Source organism: Cyprinodon tularosa, unplaced genomic scaffold (genome assembly GCF_016077235.1).
Source record: "Cyprinodon tularosa strain WSP-4 unplaced genomic scaffold, ASM1607723v1 ctg463, whole genome shotgun sequence".
In the NCBI taxonomy this organism is placed as follows: Eukaryota; Metazoa; Chordata; class Actinopteri; order Cyprinodontiformes; family Cyprinodontidae; genus Cyprinodon; species Cyprinodon tularosa.
The window spans coordinates 1,068,035-1,088,351 of NW_024039189.1; the positions used below are offsets into that span (position 1 = coordinate 1,068,035).

At 38.6% G+C, this 20,317-nt stretch overlaps 1 protein-coding gene across 4 annotated transcripts in view; it reads left to right on the forward strand.

Annotated features, from left to right (window-relative positions):
• uggt2 (UDP-glucose glycoprotein glucosyltransferase 2) overlaps positions 1-20,317 on the forward strand; it is a 63,848-nt gene that overhangs the window by 33,501 nt on the left and 10,030 nt on the right. The window contains exons 24-34 of one of the 4 annotated variants that reach the window (XM_038301218.1): positions 123-253; positions 460-552; positions 630-732; positions 2,201-2,280; positions 5,486-5,675; positions 5,793-5,951; positions 6,062-6,147; positions 13,701-13,785; positions 13,917-13,999; positions 14,103-14,145; positions 14,266-14,289. In XM_038301218.1, the coding sequence (XP_038157146.1) occupies positions 123-253; positions 460-552; positions 630-732; positions 2,201-2,280; positions 5,486-5,675; positions 5,793-5,951; positions 6,062-6,147; positions 13,701-13,785; positions 13,917-13,999; positions 14,103-14,145; positions 14,266-14,283 (1,071 nt within the window). In that variant the 3' untranslated portion in view covers positions 14,284-14,289. Of the gene's footprint in view, positions 1-122; positions 254-459; positions 553-629; positions 733-2,200; positions 2,281-5,485; positions 5,676-5,792; positions 5,952-6,061; positions 6,148-13,700; positions 13,786-13,916; positions 14,000-14,102; positions 14,184-14,265; positions 14,290-20,317 lie in introns of all 4 variants that reach the window. The other 3 variants (XM_038301214.1, XM_038301215.1, XM_038301217.1) reach the window with 3 other exon arrangements.

Genomic DNA, 20,317 nt, shown 5'->3' on the forward strand with positions numbered 1-20,317 from the left:
AGGGAATAATACTCTGTCATCCCACATTACATGTGAAACCCCCTGGGAAAGCTTAAGGTGATGTATACTGAGATAAGAATTTGAAAAGTTATGTTCTGACTGCATTATTTTCTCTGTGTTAGATCCTCGGTCCGTTTGAAGAGCATGAAGAATTCACTGCAGAGGATTTTAACTTGCTTGAGAGGATTACACTGAGTGGTTCAGCAGAGAAAGTCAAAGCCAAAGTAAAACAGATGGGGATGAAACCAAAGCAGTATGTTTGTGTTCATTCCAGCCTAGCCATCTGAAAGAAAGTTTAACTGTTTCTTTCTCACATGTGTTGTTGATAGAAATTTGCTCACCATTTGCACTTCTTCACACCTACCCCTTGTATCTTTATTTGTACATTCTTTTTGAAATTCTCTGATCTATTTCTCTCAAATTATATGCTTTATGAGTAATGGACCTCTTCCTCTTTAGAGCTAGTGACTTGGTCATGAAAGTGGATGCCCTGCTCTCTGCAGTCCCTAAAGGAGAGGTTAGAAGAGATATCAGCTTTAAAGACACCCAAAGGTATGTTTTTTGATCATTGTTACTTTTCTGACATCTTCCCACAGTAACAAAAAGGAAACTTAAAATGTCCTTCTCAGTGTGCTCCATCTTTCACCACGTGAACATGAGGTGTTCTATGATGTCGTGGCCATCGTCGATCCCCTCACTAGAGAGGCGCAGAAGATTTCTTCACTCCTGATTGTAAGAAGTGCTTCAGTTTTGTTCCTTTTCATTCAGTGCCAAGACTTGTTCCCACATTAGAAGCAACAGGTGGGCCCAGAGTATGCAGGATGTAGATTGCAACACTGCACCGTGTGGCCACTGATCACCATAAGCTGATCAAACCAAGTTTCTGAAGTATAGAGCTGTTTTTGAAGTTTTAATGCTTTGCTGTTAAAACAGGTAGAGTTGTAGTTTTTAATCAGCAACTACATGAACAAAAACTAATTGGGCATTTAATCATTTTCTGACCCATTTTTCTTCTTCCTATAAATTATATTTTGGGTTTCAAAGCTTTTCTTTTTCAGATCATTTAGACTTTGTCGTATTGTTTGTATTTCTTTGTTGTCTTCATTTTAAATTAGAGGTGGACATAGATTATAGACACCACGATTTATGAGTAACTTACACTTAATGTATATCAACGATCAAATAACTTACCTGTAACTTATGGCCCACATATGAGCTTACACTGGCATACGTAGAGATATTTTGAGCATGCTTGCCAGCGTACTTCAGTGTGCTCATAACTTATAAAAAACATACCCTTAACTTCTCCAACTTCTTTTTTTATGTCAGGCATACGCTGTTTAAATCTTCAAGGTGACAGGGGCTTAGGGGATGCTTTGAATTTAGGTGGTACTTGAGACAGTAAAGTAATTCTGCATTGCACAAGTTTGAAAAAAGCTGTTGTATTGTAGAATTTTGCATTAGGAAGCTTCTTAAAAATACATTTCCCCTAAAGCAAACCCAGTGGCTTTATAGCTGCATTCATGTCAGCACATCATATCAATGTGGTAATTTCTCAGTAGGCCTACCCAGGTTGGAAGACTGATTTGTTCTCAACCCCAGATATACATCCATGCTAAAATATCAAGTTGAAAGTCATCATAGCCTTCTTAATATAGACCCAGAATAAAACAACGTTGGGAATAGAGTAATGGCAATATATACATATAGATTTTTATATATTTTTATATTAACGTAACACATAAACGTCGATAACGAGCCACCACTATTTTAAATATTTGGCTAATGAAAATGAGTATACCTGCAATGGGCCAAAAACATGAAGAGAATTTAAACTGAGAAGAAAGCTGTGGAAAAATATATTACCTTAAAGCTAGTGAATACTGTTGCTGCTAAACTTATCTACTGATCTTGGTTGATTTAAGTGCTTAAACACCTGCTATTACATGTATGTTTATTCAAATATGTTCACTTGTACAAATACTTTAGACTGCATCAAAATATCTTTTAATTTAATAGGAATCACACTTTTTAAGGTAGCCCTTGTGTGCGTGTGTGTTTTTTTAAGCTTAGATTAACCGTATTTAGAGACCAATTCCATTGATTTGGTTCTATTTTTTTTGTCTCTCTGCAGCACACTTAATTTGTTTTTTTTCTTATAATTTCTGACTAGGCCTCTGTTTCTGTTTGAATGCTGCAGGTGCTTAGTCAAGTGGTCAACATGAAACTGCAGGTGTTTATGAATTGCCGGGCCAAGTTGTCCGAGTTTCCCCTCAAGAGGTAAGCACCAGCTCCAGCTGTAATTAAATTTTCCTGTTTGGCTTGTTTGTGTATCCTCTTGTTGCTGCAGTCTTAGCATCTCAGCCGCACTTGATCCCTTTGTAAGAGTCTGCTACACAGATGCAATCTGCTTAATAACACCACCTTATTGCTTTGAGCCCCCATGTGCATCTCTGAGCAAATTTCTAACATTCACTGATGCAGTTCTAACCATGCAGGGGAGACAGTTAAAATAATATGAAAATAGAAAATTATACATAGACTTTTTTTTTAATCTCTGCATCAATGCTTAGACCCATGGGTGAATGTGTCTATTATGTGATATATATATATATTTTCTATAATAGGTGGAGTCATTTGTAGAGCCAGTCCACAGAAATCTCAAGGGGTATAACTGAATTCTCTTGCTAAGGTTTTATTGATGGAAACAAGTCTTCAACCCCAAACCATTCATTTCTCCACCATCCCTCCTCCATCAACTTCCTGTCCCCCTGAGCGAGAAATGGCCGTAATTGACACAGATTGCAACATGATACATTTGTGTGGGATAAATAAGCTGGGTGTCTCCAGTGGAGCAGCTGTGTAAACGCTGCATTTCTCCAACATTTCACAGTTCTCAAATTCCTTGAAACTTACCGTGAGTTTCTGCCTTACTGCCAAATTGCTTTGTGCACAATTAACTGTTGAAACTGTTAGCTCGTGGGAGGACTGACTTCTTTCCGTGGATAAGAGCCCTATCCATACTTTTTGTGTATACGATATCCTTTCACAGGCCATTGTGGCTGTTTTTTGTACCCATTTATTCTCATTTAATAAGGGCGTAATAACCAGGGCCCAATTACTATTCCGCTGCTTAGTTTTCATAGCCACAGGCTTAGAGGTATTACAGTCCACCTGTGGATATTCCAGCAGGAGTGCTTGAATTCTGTTTATGCATCAGTTGTTTAATTATCATGACTGTTGTACTTCTTTACCATTAAATCACAGCTAGTAAAATAAAAACTATGTCTCCTGTTGTGAGCTGGGTTTAAGCTTTTTGAACAGTAACTGTTTTCTCACCGCTGTTCAGTTCCACAGTGGTAACAATCGTTTCTTTGGGTCATCGGCATTATCATAGCTTGAGTTGTAAAGTACTTTGACAACATTCACTACTTAAACTGGAATGTAGAGAGGCACTGATCAGAATTTTGGGAGCCCATCCCCAAAACCAGTATCTGCTAATTGCTGGTCACGGCTTCAAATCCATAAATCCTTCAATGTTGTTGTCTCGTGTAGGTCTATATTGTGTTATTAGATATAAAAATTAGGAGATGAGAAATGATGATGAATTGAACACTACTCTAGTGACAACAGCGGAGATTAGCTTTTTTTTATTAAAGTGGAAGAGAAAATGGTGTTAACAGAGGATGAGGCGGGAATGCTCTTAAAGCTACAGTGTGTAATTTTCAGCGACATCTAACGTCCAGACTGCAGAACGCAGCAACATGAACATCTCCCCCCCAACAGTACGGCGAGCGTTACAGGACAAAATGTCTTCCACGACGTCCGCATCACCTACCTTCTCAAGTGATGAGGTTTGTTTACATAGATAATTTTACAGATAGTATTTTCAGGCCTAATACTGCCATCTATTGTTCAGTACCGTCTCAGTTCATCTCTCTCAACTTGCCGTAGTTACTTTCGAGCGTAATGGGCAATCTCGCAAACGCTAGTTTGTTGGCTCTGCGCTGCCGTAGCGCAAAGATGTCTGCCTCCATGGCTGCGAGACCAGCTCCTATGTAATTATAAATAACGAATTCTAAGGCAACGCAAATATTAAGGTTATGAGGCTGAGCTCGTAGATGATGATAAATAACATAATTATGTATAATATATTACATTTCTGACTGTATATCCCTGTAATTATTACACACTGTAGCTTTAAGAGGCTAATGGGTGGCTTTTAAAAAAAAGGCGTTTTAGTTTAGCTCTAGAAGGATTGTTTCTTTGTCCTACCTCCAGCGCAGAAACTGACCAGCTGCCTGTCAGGATCCTCCTTCCACCTCCAGCAGTTAGCCTTTAGAGGCTAGCCTCAGTTAGCTGTAGCCTCTCCCTGCACATTCTTCCTGATGGGCTTCTCAAAAGTACAGCTACTCTCGGCCAACAGTAGCCTCTCCCCCACCCTCAGCATTCTGTTTCCCCTAATGAACTTACGCAACCATTCGCCACGCTCCTTCGATTACATAGCCAGCCTCTCTCTGCCCTGATGCTGTCTGCCCAGTCAGCTCCTCTGATCTAATGCTCAGATGGGGGGCATGGCTGGCTGCCTCCTCCCGTTTATGTTTCTCTCACACCGATTCCCCATTGCTTCTTTTTGAGCTTAGAATGCTGTCTCCCCTTACCTCTTTCTGGGGGATTAATTCCCCCGTTTTAGGCACTGGAATGTTTCTGCTGGAGGTTTCTTCCTGTTAAAGGGGAGTTTTTCCTCTCCACTGTCGCTACAAGCATGCTTGGTGTGAGGGATTGCTTTCGAGTCAATGAATCGATACAGTTGGCTGGTTTTCCTTAGATAGAAAACTTTGAACCAATCTGACTTTATAGTCAGGTTGAATTGTCTTTTTAAAGGGCCTTGAGATGATATGTGGTGTGAATTAGCGCTATATAGATAAACTGAATTGAATTGAAGCGTAGGAGAAAGATAGGTGTCTGCTCAGGAAAAGGCTAATCAATAACACCACTGGTGCTTGACATTGGTCATCTGCATAATGACGTCAGTTTTCGGACCATGGGATCAACCATTGCAAGTCTTGTGTAATTTAAACAAATAAGACACTGTAGAACAGTGTTTTTCAAAACTGATCCTCAAGACACACTGTCTTGCTTTTACATGCCAGTCAAAAGTTCTTTGTTTTGTCTCATCTGACCAGAGCACCTTCTTCCACATGTTGTTGAGTTTTCTACATGCTTCTTGTAACTGTGTTCTAAAGATGGGACTTCGCATGGTTTCCTTTAAAAACGGGCTTAATTCTTAACACTTGACGCACGTTTTGTTAAGGGCTGGGGGGGGTTTCTGCCAACATATTGTCCAAGCTTGTCCAGTAAAGTGAAACGGTCATCTGTTGTTGTGTTTTTACTTGTGCTATACTCTTTGAGATGTTCAAAACATTGAATTAAAACTGTAGCACAACAGTGTGAGGTCTTTGATATATATTTTTTCCCTTCATAGTTTTTACAGATTTGTTTTGGAGCCCGACGTGGCTTTCTTAGCCAACGACACAGCGTCTCCAGGGCCATTCGCCCGCTTTGAGGATCTCCCGGAATCTCCCCTGCTTACCCTTAACATGATCACACCGGAGAGCTGGATGGTGCAAGCAAAGCACAGCCTCTATGATCTGGACAACATCCACTTGCAGGAGGTATGGAGATGCTTGGTCATCGCTGCCTTATCATTTTTGTCCTTGTGGGTAGATGCAAAATGCTTTTATTCTCCTCCCAGAGAGTTTTGTTGCTTTGTAATTTATTATTCTTTACAGGTTAATGGGGTTGTGGCAGCAGAATTTGAGCTGGAGCATCTCTTACTGGAGGGCCACTGCTTTGACCTGTCAACCGGTCAGCCACCACGCGGATTACAGTTTACCTTGGGCATGAGTCAGGACCCGCTCATGTATGACACCATTGTCATGGCTAATTTGGTCAGCATCTTTCTCGGTTTTCTCGCCATGTTTTTGGAAAGTTAAAATAGATATGATTCTTGTAATTTTGACCTATAACTTCATTGACTAATGTGGAAAAAACATTACAGGGATATTTCCAGCTGAAGGCTAATCCAGGAGCCTGGGTTCTGAGATTACGTCAAGGAAGATCAGAAGACATCTATCAGATTGTCACGTGAGTATCCCAATCTTTGATTTCAAACCAAATAAATGGGCAACAATTACTGTAAAGCAGATGTTTTCATGGCTCGCATCCAAGGATGTTTTTCAGCAGCCTTCTCTTTCCTACTGAAACATATCGCTATGGAAACATGGTGAGCCGCTGACACTGTAGCAACGCAATGGTTTGATGAGTGCAGGGAGTGCGTTTCGGCATAGAGGCGGGGAGAGATAGGTAGGTGGAAAGGGCTGCTATTACAGAGAAGACAGACTAGAGAGACGATGCAGCTGGTCACCTTTGTGTCTTCCCCCTCAGACAGTAGATCTATCTTTGTGAGGATGCAGCCGAGCAAGTTTCCAGCAAGTTTTTCAGTAAAAAGGATAATTTGTTTAAATAGAATTAGTCAAGTGGTAAGGTTTTTCCAACTACCAGTCTGAATATGTTTATTCACTTATCATTTGCATGAAAGTCAGCAATGCTGGGCTTCTAGTAATGCTTTTAAACTAATCTTCCTCGAGACCTAATTAATAAAACAATATACAGTGGATTTTGAAAATATGAAGCTTAAATTCAGGGCATATTTTTTTCTAATCATCACCGGTAAAATATACACAAACTGTATTAAATATATAAATACACCCCCTATAAAATTATGATACTCGACCTTCAACAATAAGGAAAACCAAAACTTTTTTTCTGAGTGGCTTGAAGAGTTTGGAGATTATTTTTCTATTGGAAAATCCAACTGTATCAAAGTTATGTTTGTCTAACCCAAGCTTCTACCTGTAATTACTAACACAAATGATGAAAATGTTCATAATGTTTGATAACCAACTAACGTCAAACACTCAAACTAATCATAAACATGGAGGATGCTGGAAGACCAGTAAGCATGCAGGAAATTAGATATAACCCAACAGAAAAAGCTAAAGGCTTCTGGAGAAAGTTTTAATAATGAGGTAAGTGATGTATTTGTGGGAGTCAATCTTAAGCTGCTTTCCCATTGAAAACCCGGGTTTTTCAAAACCGGGTTGACCCGCTAACAATCGGCTATTGGCTCTTTTCCCATTTGACCGAGAAGCCTATTCTGATCCCTTGATGGCAAGCTGCGTGGCCACTGTCTCCCACCACTAAGTGTCTGATGACAACATCGCGCTGGGTAAACGTTGATGATGTCGACAGTGCGACGGAAATCAGGGAAGTAAATAATGGAGAGCAACAGAGTGTAGTCAGTGCCCTCTATTGTTTCACTCCTTTATCGGTCTGAATCCTTCTCACCAGAGCTGCTTCATGTTTATCAAATGTAAACAGAGTCGTTTCAGCTTGTTAGATCAGAAGAGACTGGCACGGTGTGTTGACATCCGTATGTTGTGTTCAATGGTTTGACATAATTAAGCGGGTAGACCCGGGTCTGGTGTTCCCCCAGCATGCCGATCAGAGCCGAGACGATTTTAAAGCAGGTCGCTGGCTGAGACACTTGACCCGGGTAGACACGCGTTAGTGAGCTGTTCCCACTGCCTCTAAAAGCTGATTTCTCCCGGGTTTAAACCAGTCTTTCAGCCAGCGTAAAAAGGGGGATTTGTCTTTCAACCATTAAACACTACATAAGTTTGGAAGTGTCATAAAAATGTTAATGTGATGAATCTGTGAAATGTTTGCTATAATCAACATCTAAATGATGACACCTGACTGCTCTGGATCCTCTAACAGGATAATACTGCTTAACGTGAGCGTTATTTTAATAATGATTGGATCTATGGAAATAGACATTTTTCAATCAATGCAGTTGGAGCTGATCTCTATATCATGAAACGTTGATCATCCTTCAGTATGTGAACAAATACAAAACACTTGTATACCAAGAATATAACCAAGGACCATTTGGATGCAATATTGAGTCATGTAATACTGTTTGTATACAGTAGCAGCCATAAAAAATGGTCATTCTCAGTCAAAGGCAAGCCGAATGGCAGCCCACTCCCCTGAAACTCCTAGCAAAATCCCCTCTATAAACCCAACACATTTTTTTTAACTCTTACTCCATCCTTTCACTGAATTACAGGGTCTGACCAGGAGACGATGCTTCTCTTTAGAGCTTAATGACCACAAATCATGACAGAATATTTTAGTACAAAGGTTTATGTTTAAAAAGGAATTGTAGGGGACCAGCCAAGGGCCAATTAAGGAAGGAAGTGGGTGAATAGCTACTACTGTATATATGACATATTTGGCCTATAATGAGCTGTAACTACTTTTAATGGAAACAACTGGTGTAATTCGTAGCTGAGATACTGAAAGTTGTTGAGTGGATGGAAAAGTATCCTGGAAGTGATAGTTATTTGTTATTGACATCACAATCCTTTGCAAATTATTGTTATTAAATATCACGAAAATTGTTAAGCTTTCATTAATCATTTTGGTACCATGTTTAATCCACTTTAAAGAAATTTTTTTTTTTTTTTACTGGAGCATTGTTACTATAAGAAATGAATCAGAAAAAAATAATTCCTGACATTGATCTCTATGATGAGCTTATCTAAACTTCTGAGCCGTGCTATGTTTGAGTGGGCTCTGGCTGTTTGTCTTTACATCCACTGATATCATTCTCTTTGGCTAACTCCATGTAAGATTTAGGGCATATACAGCCCTCGGTTTCTCTGAAATCATATCAGACGACCAAGATTTATCCCCCAATCCTCCAGGTGAAGCTAAGAGGTGATGTCATTTTTCACCTTGGCAGGGTCATTATTCTTGTGGTTAGCGGCACTCTGCTCTGGTTAGGTAGCCGATCAGAGCCTATTGGGTGCGTCTGTGTTCCTGAGTCCCACAGTGTGCATTTTCCTCCTCCAGCCTGTGCTGCCACTGCGCCTTGCCTTGACAGCGATGAATGAGATGACCAACTCTCCCCCTCTCATTGCAGGGATACAGATTGATCTCTGGTGCTTTCTAACGGTAGCCCTGAAGGCTGATTTGCACTGGTGACAACAGAAAAGGGAAAACACAAGCAGCGCTTGAGCAAGTGGGAGGGGGTTTACCATACGTCTACAGTGCAGGGGGCATTTATCATAGTGATAAGGTTAGATTTTTTGCCTTTAGTAAGCATTTGGGGTTGTAATGGCTTACGGTGCATCATAGTCAACTGTTCATCTCAACCTCAGGTTTGTTCTGCAGTGTTTCACCATTAAACCCTGCTGATTCGGTCTGCCAAAATACATTGTCTACTAGGCAGATCAGTCCTAAAACAATTACAGTAAAAGGCTGCGTTACACAATCAATACTGTACAGACTTTCTCATTAAATCTACTAGTATATACAGCACTACTGGGAAGTAGTGATGGGCAAAATAATGGTGAGGTGAGTCCTAATGATGATGGAGGGTAATGAATATGGTCTGGTTTTTGACCCTGGCAGCTATCCCAGTATCCACTTTGAAGTGTGCGCTTTCACTGTTAGGACTCTGTCCATTAACAACTGTAGCTTGCTTTATAGTGAGAGCAGATATTGTGCTTCTCTTTCTTTCTCTGTGGCAATGGCTAAAGCAGCTAAAGCAAAGAATTTGAGATATTGTAAAGCAATAATATTTGAAGGCAAAATATCTTAGTTTGGAAAATGTTTGTATTGTTGCTGAAAGTAAAATGGCAAGCTTATTCTGATCATCGTATACACTGACTGGCAGAAGTTTTCACGCTCATTGAACTTTTCTGAATGTTACAAGAAACTTTGATGAAATTGGATTAGTGAAAGATCAACTTACATTTTTCTAATGTGGATTTTGAAGTATCTGGTGAAGATTCATCCCAAAAAAGTTAAAAATCAATCCACTCTACTTTTCAAAATTTGAAGACATTTCGCTTCCCTTCCAGGAAGCTTTTTCAATTCAAAATGTCAGAATTAGCATTGAGTTCGAGGCTTTATAGAGTGGACCAAGTCAACGCTTTGTTTTTGATTAGAAAACATGCAGATTGAACCGGAAAAATGGGTCCACTACTTAGGAATGGGGGTCTGCAATAAACAATACTGGTCTATGCCTCTGAAAGGGGATCATTAGGGGGAGTGGTTGGCCTGGCTGAAAGCAGAAATGTGTTGGACCCCTGTATGGGGTTGGAGGTTGAGACGATAGCGGGAAGGAATCAACTATATCGCTGCATTGTAGGTTTTTGAAAGCTGAAACCTGAGTCAACTACCTCTGTTTAAAGTTGTTTTTTCATTGTTAACATAAATGGCTTCCTTCTTGCCCCTTTAAAACCACCTATCTTCTTTGTCCAAAATGTGAACATTTTGGTCCTCAAAAAAATGTCCTTTGTCCATAAGTTGTAGATTAACAGCAGAGTCTTCTCCGGAGGAGGTCGCTCTTCTGTGTTGGGCCATGCGTCTATGGAGTGGTTGTTTGGTTTCTCCAATATAAAGATCGGAGCATTCCTCACTGCATTGAGCTGCATACACCACTCTGCTCATGTTTGGTGTGGGGCTTTTGTCTTTAGTATGCACTAGTCTCTGTGCAAGACATTAAATTCTGACAAATTAAAAAAAGCTTCCTGGATGGGAAGCTAAACATCTTCAAACTCGGAAACAAAGTCCAGTGGATTATTTTTTTTACTTTTTTTTGGAATTTTGAAGTATCGCATCAGAAAATTCTGATGGAAACGTCTAAATTTGAAAAGACTAAAGTAAATTTATTACGCTAAATGAGGTGGACTTTAGCAAAAGAGGATTCATGTGAAAATTGGAGAAGGAAACACTTTTTTTGAATCAGCTCTGATGCAGCTGTTTATGCTGTAGGGTCTTCCTGGATGTTTCTATTCTGTGTGTAGACATGGCCTGAAGCAACATCGACATTACTAGCTGAGATTTTAATGTGAGAACAACCTTTCCTGATTGTAATACATTCATCAAAACTTTCCTCCATTACTGATCTGTGGTCAGTGCTAGATTGCAGCCTCTACTTCCTGTTTATTACAGCCATGCCTGAAGATGTCTCTGGGCAACAACATATGAGGGCTTGGTTAATTAATTTCAAACTAAATGGAAACACCACAAATTTACATTTTTTCACATTAGTTTTTTTTTTTTTTTTTTTTACTTTTAAAGGTTCGCTTAAAATTTGCACTTCAGTTGAATGGGAAGAAGGCTAGTGAAGTGTAAGTCTGACTGTTGAGTAAATGTATTTTTTCCGCTTTAACAAGTTGATATAGCCTCTTCTTTCATAGTGGTTTTCTTTTTCCTTCGTCTTCTGACAAAGGTTTCCCATTTCTATTTCTTTTGCTGGCTCTGCCATGTCATAAACCTTCTGTATTTACCCAATGAATAGTGCAGTGCGAGGCTTGTGGCTATTGATGCTGATGGCCTTATATTGAGCTGCCATGAAGCTAGTCTTACCGAGAGAGGGGTGATAGACTACTCAGTTGTCTCACAAACACTTGGATCCCATCACAGGGACTTAGAAGAAGACATAGTAAGATAAAACTGTTTCTTAGTCCTTCTTTAAAAACTTGTAAAGGCAATAAATAATAAAATATACATTTGAAATATTTCTTTAAAGATGAAACTCTGTAAAGCATTCCGGTATTTTTTTTTAGGAACCCCCCCATCAGTTAGCCTTATTTTCATACCATTAAATAGAACGAAGTGTGATCAATAATTGCCTTGAGAATTCAGCTAATTAGTAAATAGGGTATCCACCTGTCTTGGGTTTTGTCTCTCTGTTAATCTACCTGTTCTGTAAGGGCCTCTGAGGTTTGCTAGAAAACATTTGGGAATAACCAACATCATAAATACCAAGCAACATAACCGATAAGTCAGGGAGAAGTTGGGGAAGTTAGAAGCAGGCTGTGTTCAACCAATCATCCAAATGTTGAAAGAGAGTATCAGAATTGCAAACGTAAAAGAGCTATGTCCTCCACTTAATCAAAAACGTGACGAAAAGATTGCATTATTAGAGAGATAAGAAGACATGAGGGCCATGCCAACCGCAAGGGTTAACCCTTAACCTGTAGATATCAACTGCTAGGTAGGAGAACATTGTAATAGGGTAGATATGTGTTTTGGACTCCATAAAACTGACCTTTTGAAAATGATGGACAAAAATAACTTGAGAAGCCCAGTTTAAGTTAGCAGCAAGATGTGTCGGAAACATTGGACAACATATGGAAAGAGGAGGTTTGGTGAGATGAGATGTGTGGTGGAAATCCAACACTGCATCCTCTTGAACTCCATGTCCCCATGGTGAAAAACATGGCGGTGTCAGCACCGTCCCATGTAGCAACCCTAAACCTGCAGCCTAGGCTGATGCCAAAAGTGCACACGTGTAATGAATACTCATACGAGCAGTTTTATTTAGAACACTCTCACATAAACCACTCCTAACGAGAATTTGAATGTTTTATGCTTGCAGATTCAATACCACGAGCCCCCCATCACAAGCATGAGTGCATGCTCCTTCTCCTTTCGATCTGTTTGATACTTTGATGATGAAACCAACCTGCAAAAGTAAATGTAATGGATTGGCTACTTTTGAAGAAGTCCCGCTCCTTGAGACAGTGCTGTTGTTTTCCTAGTGGTTGCTAGTAAGGTTACCAAGGCATCTTTAGGCTAATCTCTATTCTCTTAAAAAGAATAAAAATGGTCAAAGGAAGTCATCATTTAATAACTTAAACAAAGTCGTCAATATGTCCTGACAGGGGTAGCTAATAGCTACTAGTCAGAAAACAGCACTACCTTAAGAGGCAGGATTTCCTGAAAAGTAGCCAATAAAAGGTAGGTTACATTATCAAGTTGGTTTTTATTCTTAAAGTGACAAACGTTGACATGAGCTCACAGATGCGGGTTCACACGGGAATCCTCGTGCATAAACAGCAGCCACTAGTGCAGAACAGGAGCTTAGTATGTGTGTGTGATACATTGGAGAGGTTATTGTACATGGAGAGTAGTTTATGTGTGTGTTTAAAGTACTCCTATGAGTATTTCCTACATTTATGGACCTTTGGCTGAATTATGAGTTCCTAATTTAGCTCAAAGCATAACAGCATATTAGCATGACATAAAGTCCTAACAAAATGTAAATCTAGATGTGGAAAAAGAAAATAAATGTTCAAAGCCAACCTTTATTTAAGTTCAAGTGAGTTTGATTTATTTTTTAAAGAAAGATGGGGAAAAAAAACATCCGATTTGCCTTTACCATTGTTCAGTACTTTGAGTTGATCTTTTCTCAAAAGGCAATAAAATAAACTGATATTTGTGTTTGCAGTGATTCAGAATCTGCTCAAGTATGATTATATTTGCGGTCCATTGCAGAAATGTTGCTTCTTTTGGTTATTCATAGCAGCATTGAAATTGTATAGCATGCTATTAATCAAAGTCCTGATTAATAAGCTGTGGCAACTTTGGATTCTTTCTTTATATTTTATAAAGTGGGTAATTTGTCATTTTCACTAAATAACCAAGTGACTGGTACTGGTTTTCCCGTATTTCTCTCGTAGGCCGCAGATGCACTTTTTTCAGTTGATCTATTTTAGCTTGGATTACAAATATATACAAATATGTGTGGTTAATTTTTTTTTCTCTCTTTCCAGACATGACGGAACTGATTCCCCACCTGACGCTGAGGATGTTATAGTTGTGTTAAACAGTTTCCACAGTAAGATCATCAAAGTTAGGGTGAGAACATTTCTAAGATACATACTATATTTAGTTTCTCTACCTTGCTGTTGTTCACAAAATGTGTGTGTTGGAGCTTTTCTAGTCTATTCTTGATGATCTAAACATAATTGTTAAACATTTACTTAAAGGTCCAAAAAAAAGCAGAAAAGATTAATGAAGACCTTTTGAGTGAAACCAGTGAAAGCAAAGGAATATGGGACTCCATAGTAAGGTATGTTTGAACTCATCTTAAAAATGATGAACTCCAGTTACTGTAGTTTGATGGATAGTTTGCTCATAGAGCTTTGTTTGTCAATTATACAACATGGTTATAGGAGATATTTCCCCTCCCCTGGATCAAGACTGCAATATTATGCTGTAAGATCTAGTCTTGCAAAAAATATGTGCTTCTGTAGGTATGTGTGTGCATTTGCGTGTGTCCCCAGCAACTCCTAACTGTGTGATCCTGTTTCCTCATTAAATGCTTGCTGTGTGAAGTGTTTGGAGCACTTTTGAAAAAAGGTAGGCAGTCTTGCTGAAGCCCCTTTAACACATAAACCTTTGTTAAACTCATTAACACGTCATGTTTATGTGTTGCATTTATTTTTTATGTGCAGCTCCACTAATCATTGTCTGGAGTTATGTTAGGTCAGAAGTCAGATCTATATTTTACCCGACAGTTTATCAATACTGTAGTCTGCTTGAAACTGCAGATGTTTTCAGCAAAGCTATGGATATTTGTGGGTATGTGTTGATTTCAGTAGCAAGAAGGCCTAATTTTAAGAAGGAGCATATTTGGTTAGTTTGTTTTTGCTAATTAGACTAAAATAATTGGAGATTCAGAATTTAATGAAATAAAAGATTAATTTAAGTTTAAGCTTTTAAGTTTTCTGTTAATCAAGTTTATGCAAGAATTAAACTGTTGATACCAATTTTTACATTGTCTTTTAGAGCTACAAGCTAGAACATTGCAATACTATTTTCTGCTGTACCTGTCATAAATGGTCTATTTTTATTTAGGTGATGTTGCATCATGTGTGAGGGAAAGGGGGAAAAAAGCAGGGTTTTGATATCCCTGTAAAACAAAGTCAAGTAACTCTGCCCTGTTGTCAGCATTTACAAATCAAGCGTTTTCTATTGCCTTATGACGACAGATGTTGAAAAGGATGAAACCAGTGTTGCTTAATATATCGGCATTTATGTCAATAGGGTAATACTGGTCATTTTAAAGCATATCAGAGTAAAATAGTAGTCATGTCTCCTTGTAAAACAGTAAAATTTAATGCCTGTTGTGTAACACCCGTTGGCTCTGGTGCATTCACTGACCAGATTCAACTTGGATTTTAGAGTTTCCAACTGGCTAGTCACTGGACAGGGCTAGTAAACCTGAGAGTTAACTGATTCAGGGCAGGAATACATCAGGGAAAGGGTATGGCTATGTTGCAGCTCATCATACGTCTACTGACAGCACCTGAAGGGCTTTCTGGTGCTTCTTAAGCTGCAAACAGCATACCGAAAAATTCCCTAGTCAAGATTGACTTTTGTTCCCATTTTTTTTTTTTTTACATTGTGAAGCTCTAGTTGGAACCGTCTTTTGGTCAAATACTGCATAATGTAAATTGTTTAATGTATCAAACTGGTTTTATGATCAAGATCTTAAAACTAGGAGGATACAAATTGATATTTAATTAACTGAATTTGGGGAATCATTTTGTTCAACTAGCTCCACGGTTAACTTCACTTTAACAAGAATGTCAGACTAATTTCCTATACACTGGTTGATATCACATAATATTAAAAATATCATTGATATAAAATGATATCTTAATAAGTTCTTCTTAAAAGAAGCTATTGCATATATCAGGATTATTAATGTAAGTTTCTTCATTTGTTTTCTTTCGGAATTTGTTCAGGTTTTTTTTCAAACTGAAAGGAAGCATTACTTTAATGCCTTTTGTATTCAGAGAAACTGTACTGGTTTCTGGTTTTTATGTTTTCTGCTGTAAAACCCCAAATTTAGGACAACTTCACAAAGCATAGAGAGCGTCAGCTACTCTGTTACCTGAGGAAACCTAAATGGTTTGAGAGGAAAGGTTCTCGTAAATAAATATTTGTAAATTAAAAATTTGTAAAAGAAACAACTGAAACTTTGGTCCAGCGTCTTAGATGAGATAGTTGCTGCTTCCTCAAAGCAAGTCCAGCTACTTTAAAGGTATGACCCACAGGGGAAAGGTTTTTATACATTTTAAACTTCTCCCTATTATTGCCACAACTTCAATAAGAATTTTATTTGACAGACCTACACAGAGTTGATATTTTTAAAAGGAATGCAAAAGGAACACCACTTTTTATTTTTATTATTAAAATAAACAATAAAGCTGTATTTGCTTAAGTATTTACTTCAGCTGTGTGGCAATATACCCTTAACACCTTCAGCTAAAAATGAACTAAAGGCTACTTTCTAAATCCCTAGCAGTTTCAGTTTTTCTGTGTTGATGTTTGCCACAGCATGAAGTTGCCACCTCCAAGTTCCACTATAGGGATCATTGTTTCCCATGTCAAATAGGGTTTGGCATGGAGGCCAAAAAGTTCAATCTTGGTCTCTTCTCCTTAAAAAAAAGTTCCCATTGTTTTCACGATGTAGCCACCCAAAAATCATCAACTTCTGGCCAGGGTCCCCCTCTATTAACCCTATTAACTGCTGATTATAAGAACAGAACAAACAAAATACCTGGCTCATCAGTCTATGTTAACTGCTAAATTTTTCTTGGAATTGTATACTTTCCATTTTCAAATTATGGATTAAACAATGGTTAGCAAAAAGGTCGAAAGCTTGGGCTATTATATCAAATTGGTCCTTTAAACTTCTCTATATCTTAATCTCTGACCTGTCTGTGGTGTCCATCGGTTTCAGTCTTAGTCTCTGATGGGCTGTAACAAACCTTCCCAGAAAAGATGTATTAATACTGAGACTAATTCACACAAAGATGGACTCTAAGACAATGTGATACATGGGATTTTTTGAGGGGTTGTAAAATGAAGTTGGACTGAATACAAATGAACAAGACACTTTTCATACTTTCATTCCTAAAAAAAAAAGCTTGAAAACCATGTATTGTTTTCATTTAACATCACTATTATTATTTTTGGTCTTTTAGGCCTGCATGCTATCAGGAAAATATGTAATTTGGACACTACCATTGAGAGCTGCTGTGCTGAATTATTTTTATTATAAACTTTCATATGTCCTGAATCTTTTCTTTCTTTACCATGGCACAATGTCCCCACCACTTTCTATGAGATAACATCTAGTCTACTAGACGCATGCATCAGGTGTGAGCATCAAGGGCACCGAACCGATCATTAGTGCTCCCATAGAAAAATATGTTTGGCTATACTGGAATTACAGTGTCAAAGCAAATATTATATTTAAGCAGTCCAATGCAATTACAATACTGCACTCACAGATATTGCAATAGCAAGTGCAATCTGTTCTGTTGTGCATCTTTTTGTTCCTTTACATTTTCCTTGCCTGTTTGCTTTGCCACCAACACACCTGAATTTTGTACACTTTAGGATGAAAAAATGCATTTCTATTTTATTATATTCCATCTTATGAAAGCGCATAAAACACATTGACCATTTGTTGTTACATCTTGCCTAAATATAAAATATTTCAATGGGTATAAATTATTTTTGCATGACTCTAAATGTATTATCTAAGCATTATGTTTATCCATGCCGAGTATGAGCAAAACCTTTTCTATAAAACACAGCCTTTCATTGTGCTTATAGCATTTTCTATTTAATGAAGTTTGAGGGGATTCCAGTCATAAGATAAAGGTTTATTGCAGAGAATCTTGTCAAAACTTTGCTGTGAGTAATTATAGTTTCACAGTAAATATAAAAAGGATGAATACATATTATGGATTGATTATGTTGATTCCAGCTGCGGTTTTCTACCGTGGATTTATTCAGAGCTCAGTGGTCCAGATTATCTCCAGTATTCAGCCAAACGGGCTCTCACCTGACCCTCTAAATCTTCTTATCTTTGGAAACCCATTGTTTGGCTGAAGCCCCTTCATAATGGTTGGCTTTCTCATCTTACGCCATTTACATCGCAAGACCCCACTGGTGCCTGGTGGCTTAGCCACCAGCTCAGCTGAAGAGAAAGTTTCCTCTATAGAGAAGAGAAAGTATGTTTCTGTTGAGAAATATTCAATATTAAAAAAATGCCTTCATTGTCGTTCTCCGTTATGCAGTTTTATGTAGAATGAAGTTTCCTAATGTAAATGTTAGGAAGCGGGTTTTAGAGGACACTGCTTCCCCTCCATTCACTCTCCCTGGTGTCTTCTTGGAGCCTCTGGGCTGAAGCCGTGGTTGTGATTGAGTGTGGGAGAGACACCCCTTCCCTCATCAGCAGTCTGTTACAGACAAGGACACTCGGCCTGACTGCAGACACATCTAGCCTCCAGCACAAGTCCTGATTTCTGTCCGCTAAATGTGCCTTGAATCATGAGTGGTTGCTCTTTAAGGACACAGTAATGTGTTCATGAGTTAGAGAGTGTCCTTTAGATTTTAGTTCAGTCTGTTGTTATCTCACATAGCGCTTTTTAGTCTATTTTTACGACTTAATAGTAATCTGCATACTCATTTAGCTCCCAACAGCTGCAAGTTTTTTTTGGTTGTTTTTTTTTTCTACCCATTTTCTATCAAAAAAAAAGTCTTGGTTGTTCTTTGCACACTTGTATGAAATAGTGCTTCTAGGCAGCCTTTCCCCTTTTATTTTTATGCATTTAATTATTGAGAGCACATTGATATTACTCCATAAAATTGTTCTATTCCAGTCTATCTTCACATTTAAAATTTTGCAAGCAGCAAATTTTTGCCTAATATGTGACTTAAACCATCAATTATAAAATTTGCTGATACATCAGCTAGGCAATTAACTGACTGCTTGTTCACAGTGCTGGGCTAGTGTACACTTTCTGTGCCTTTTTACCGCTTTTTTTTTTTTCTAACCACACCGTATTTTTTTTTTCCTAAATCCTCAGCAACATCAGGTTATCAGTCTAAGGGCCAGATTTATCAAGATCCAATTTTGCGTGCAGTAATTTGCTCTCGCAAACTGGAATTTTGCGCGAGGGGCTGAACCATGGTTTGCGGGTGATTTAACAAGAGTGATTGCGTAACTGGTGGCAGGTGCAAAACTGTTGGAGACGCCCTATTTAAATGATGGTTTTGCGCGTTTTGTGGTTTGCGGCAAAGTAGTTTGTAGTTTGTACAAACTAGTGCATTAAGAAATTTTAATCTTACAGTGACACCCCCACCCAATCCCCCCCCCCCCCCCCCCCCCCCCCCAAAAAAAAAAAAAAAAAAAAATATATATATATATATAGCCCTGCGATGGACTGGTGACCTGTCCAGGGTGTACCCCGCCTCTCACCCATTGACTGCTGGAGATAGGCACCAGCACCCCTCGCGACCCCACTCGGGACAAGCGTGTAAAGAAAATGGATGGATGGATGGATATATATATATATAAACTTTGGCAACCCTTATTCCCTAAGGTGGTATGTGGCTGAATTTCTACTTCACTGCAGTAAAAAAAACAAAGAAACAGGTGTTTTGTATTGGCCTGTAGAAAAATGCACATACCAAATGGCTCACAAGAAGTCACTGTGGATAAGATGACTGCGTGCACTTCTGAAAAACGAGATTGGGAGATCCCAGATGCAAAAAAGTGCAATGTTGCAAGGAGTTTTGTGATATCTGGTATTGCGTTGGTCCTCCTTGTGGCTGGCTCCAAATCCATTCTGAGTTCCCCCAACAGCTCCAAAATGGCAATGCTGGATAAACGATATGTTTTGATCATCGTTTCCTCGTTCATTCCAAAAATATTCACACGGAGTGAAAAAATGCGTTCTCTGCGTCTCCTTTCTTCATTTCGATGTCTCCTTCTTGCGACAATAACCGCTGCCATGTGTGCGCAATTACGCATACAGACCATTTGCACCTTCTTTTGAAACGTGTTAAATATAGAGTCAGATACCGTTAGCAAAATTGCTTTCAGGTTTAATAAATCACTTTGCGAGTGCTAAATGAATATATTTACAGGTTCTCCTCCCACAAGACGCACTTTTGCGTGTAAACGCCCCATGTTGCATATTCATTGCAGAAAAAGTACTAAACGGATAAGAGCACGTTTTAAAGACCAAATCCTTTTAGCACGCTGTTGATAGATCAGTTTGTACATTTTTTAGCGTGCGCAGTGAAATAGCTCACGTTTTTATACACGCAAACCTTTGATAGATCCGGCCCTAATTCAGCCAAAATGATTTCCTAAAATTTTCCTGCAGGCAAAGAATTGAGATCATTTCTTCTAACAGTACAGACTTTTTAAAATAAAAGCGGCAACAACTCATTAGATCTTATTATAAAGCTTAGTTTTTACATTAGTTTCAATTATAAAACTATCACTGCCAAATAAATAAAAGAGAAAATATCTCTTCAAATCAATTGTAGCACGTCCTTCCAAGATGTAGTTCTG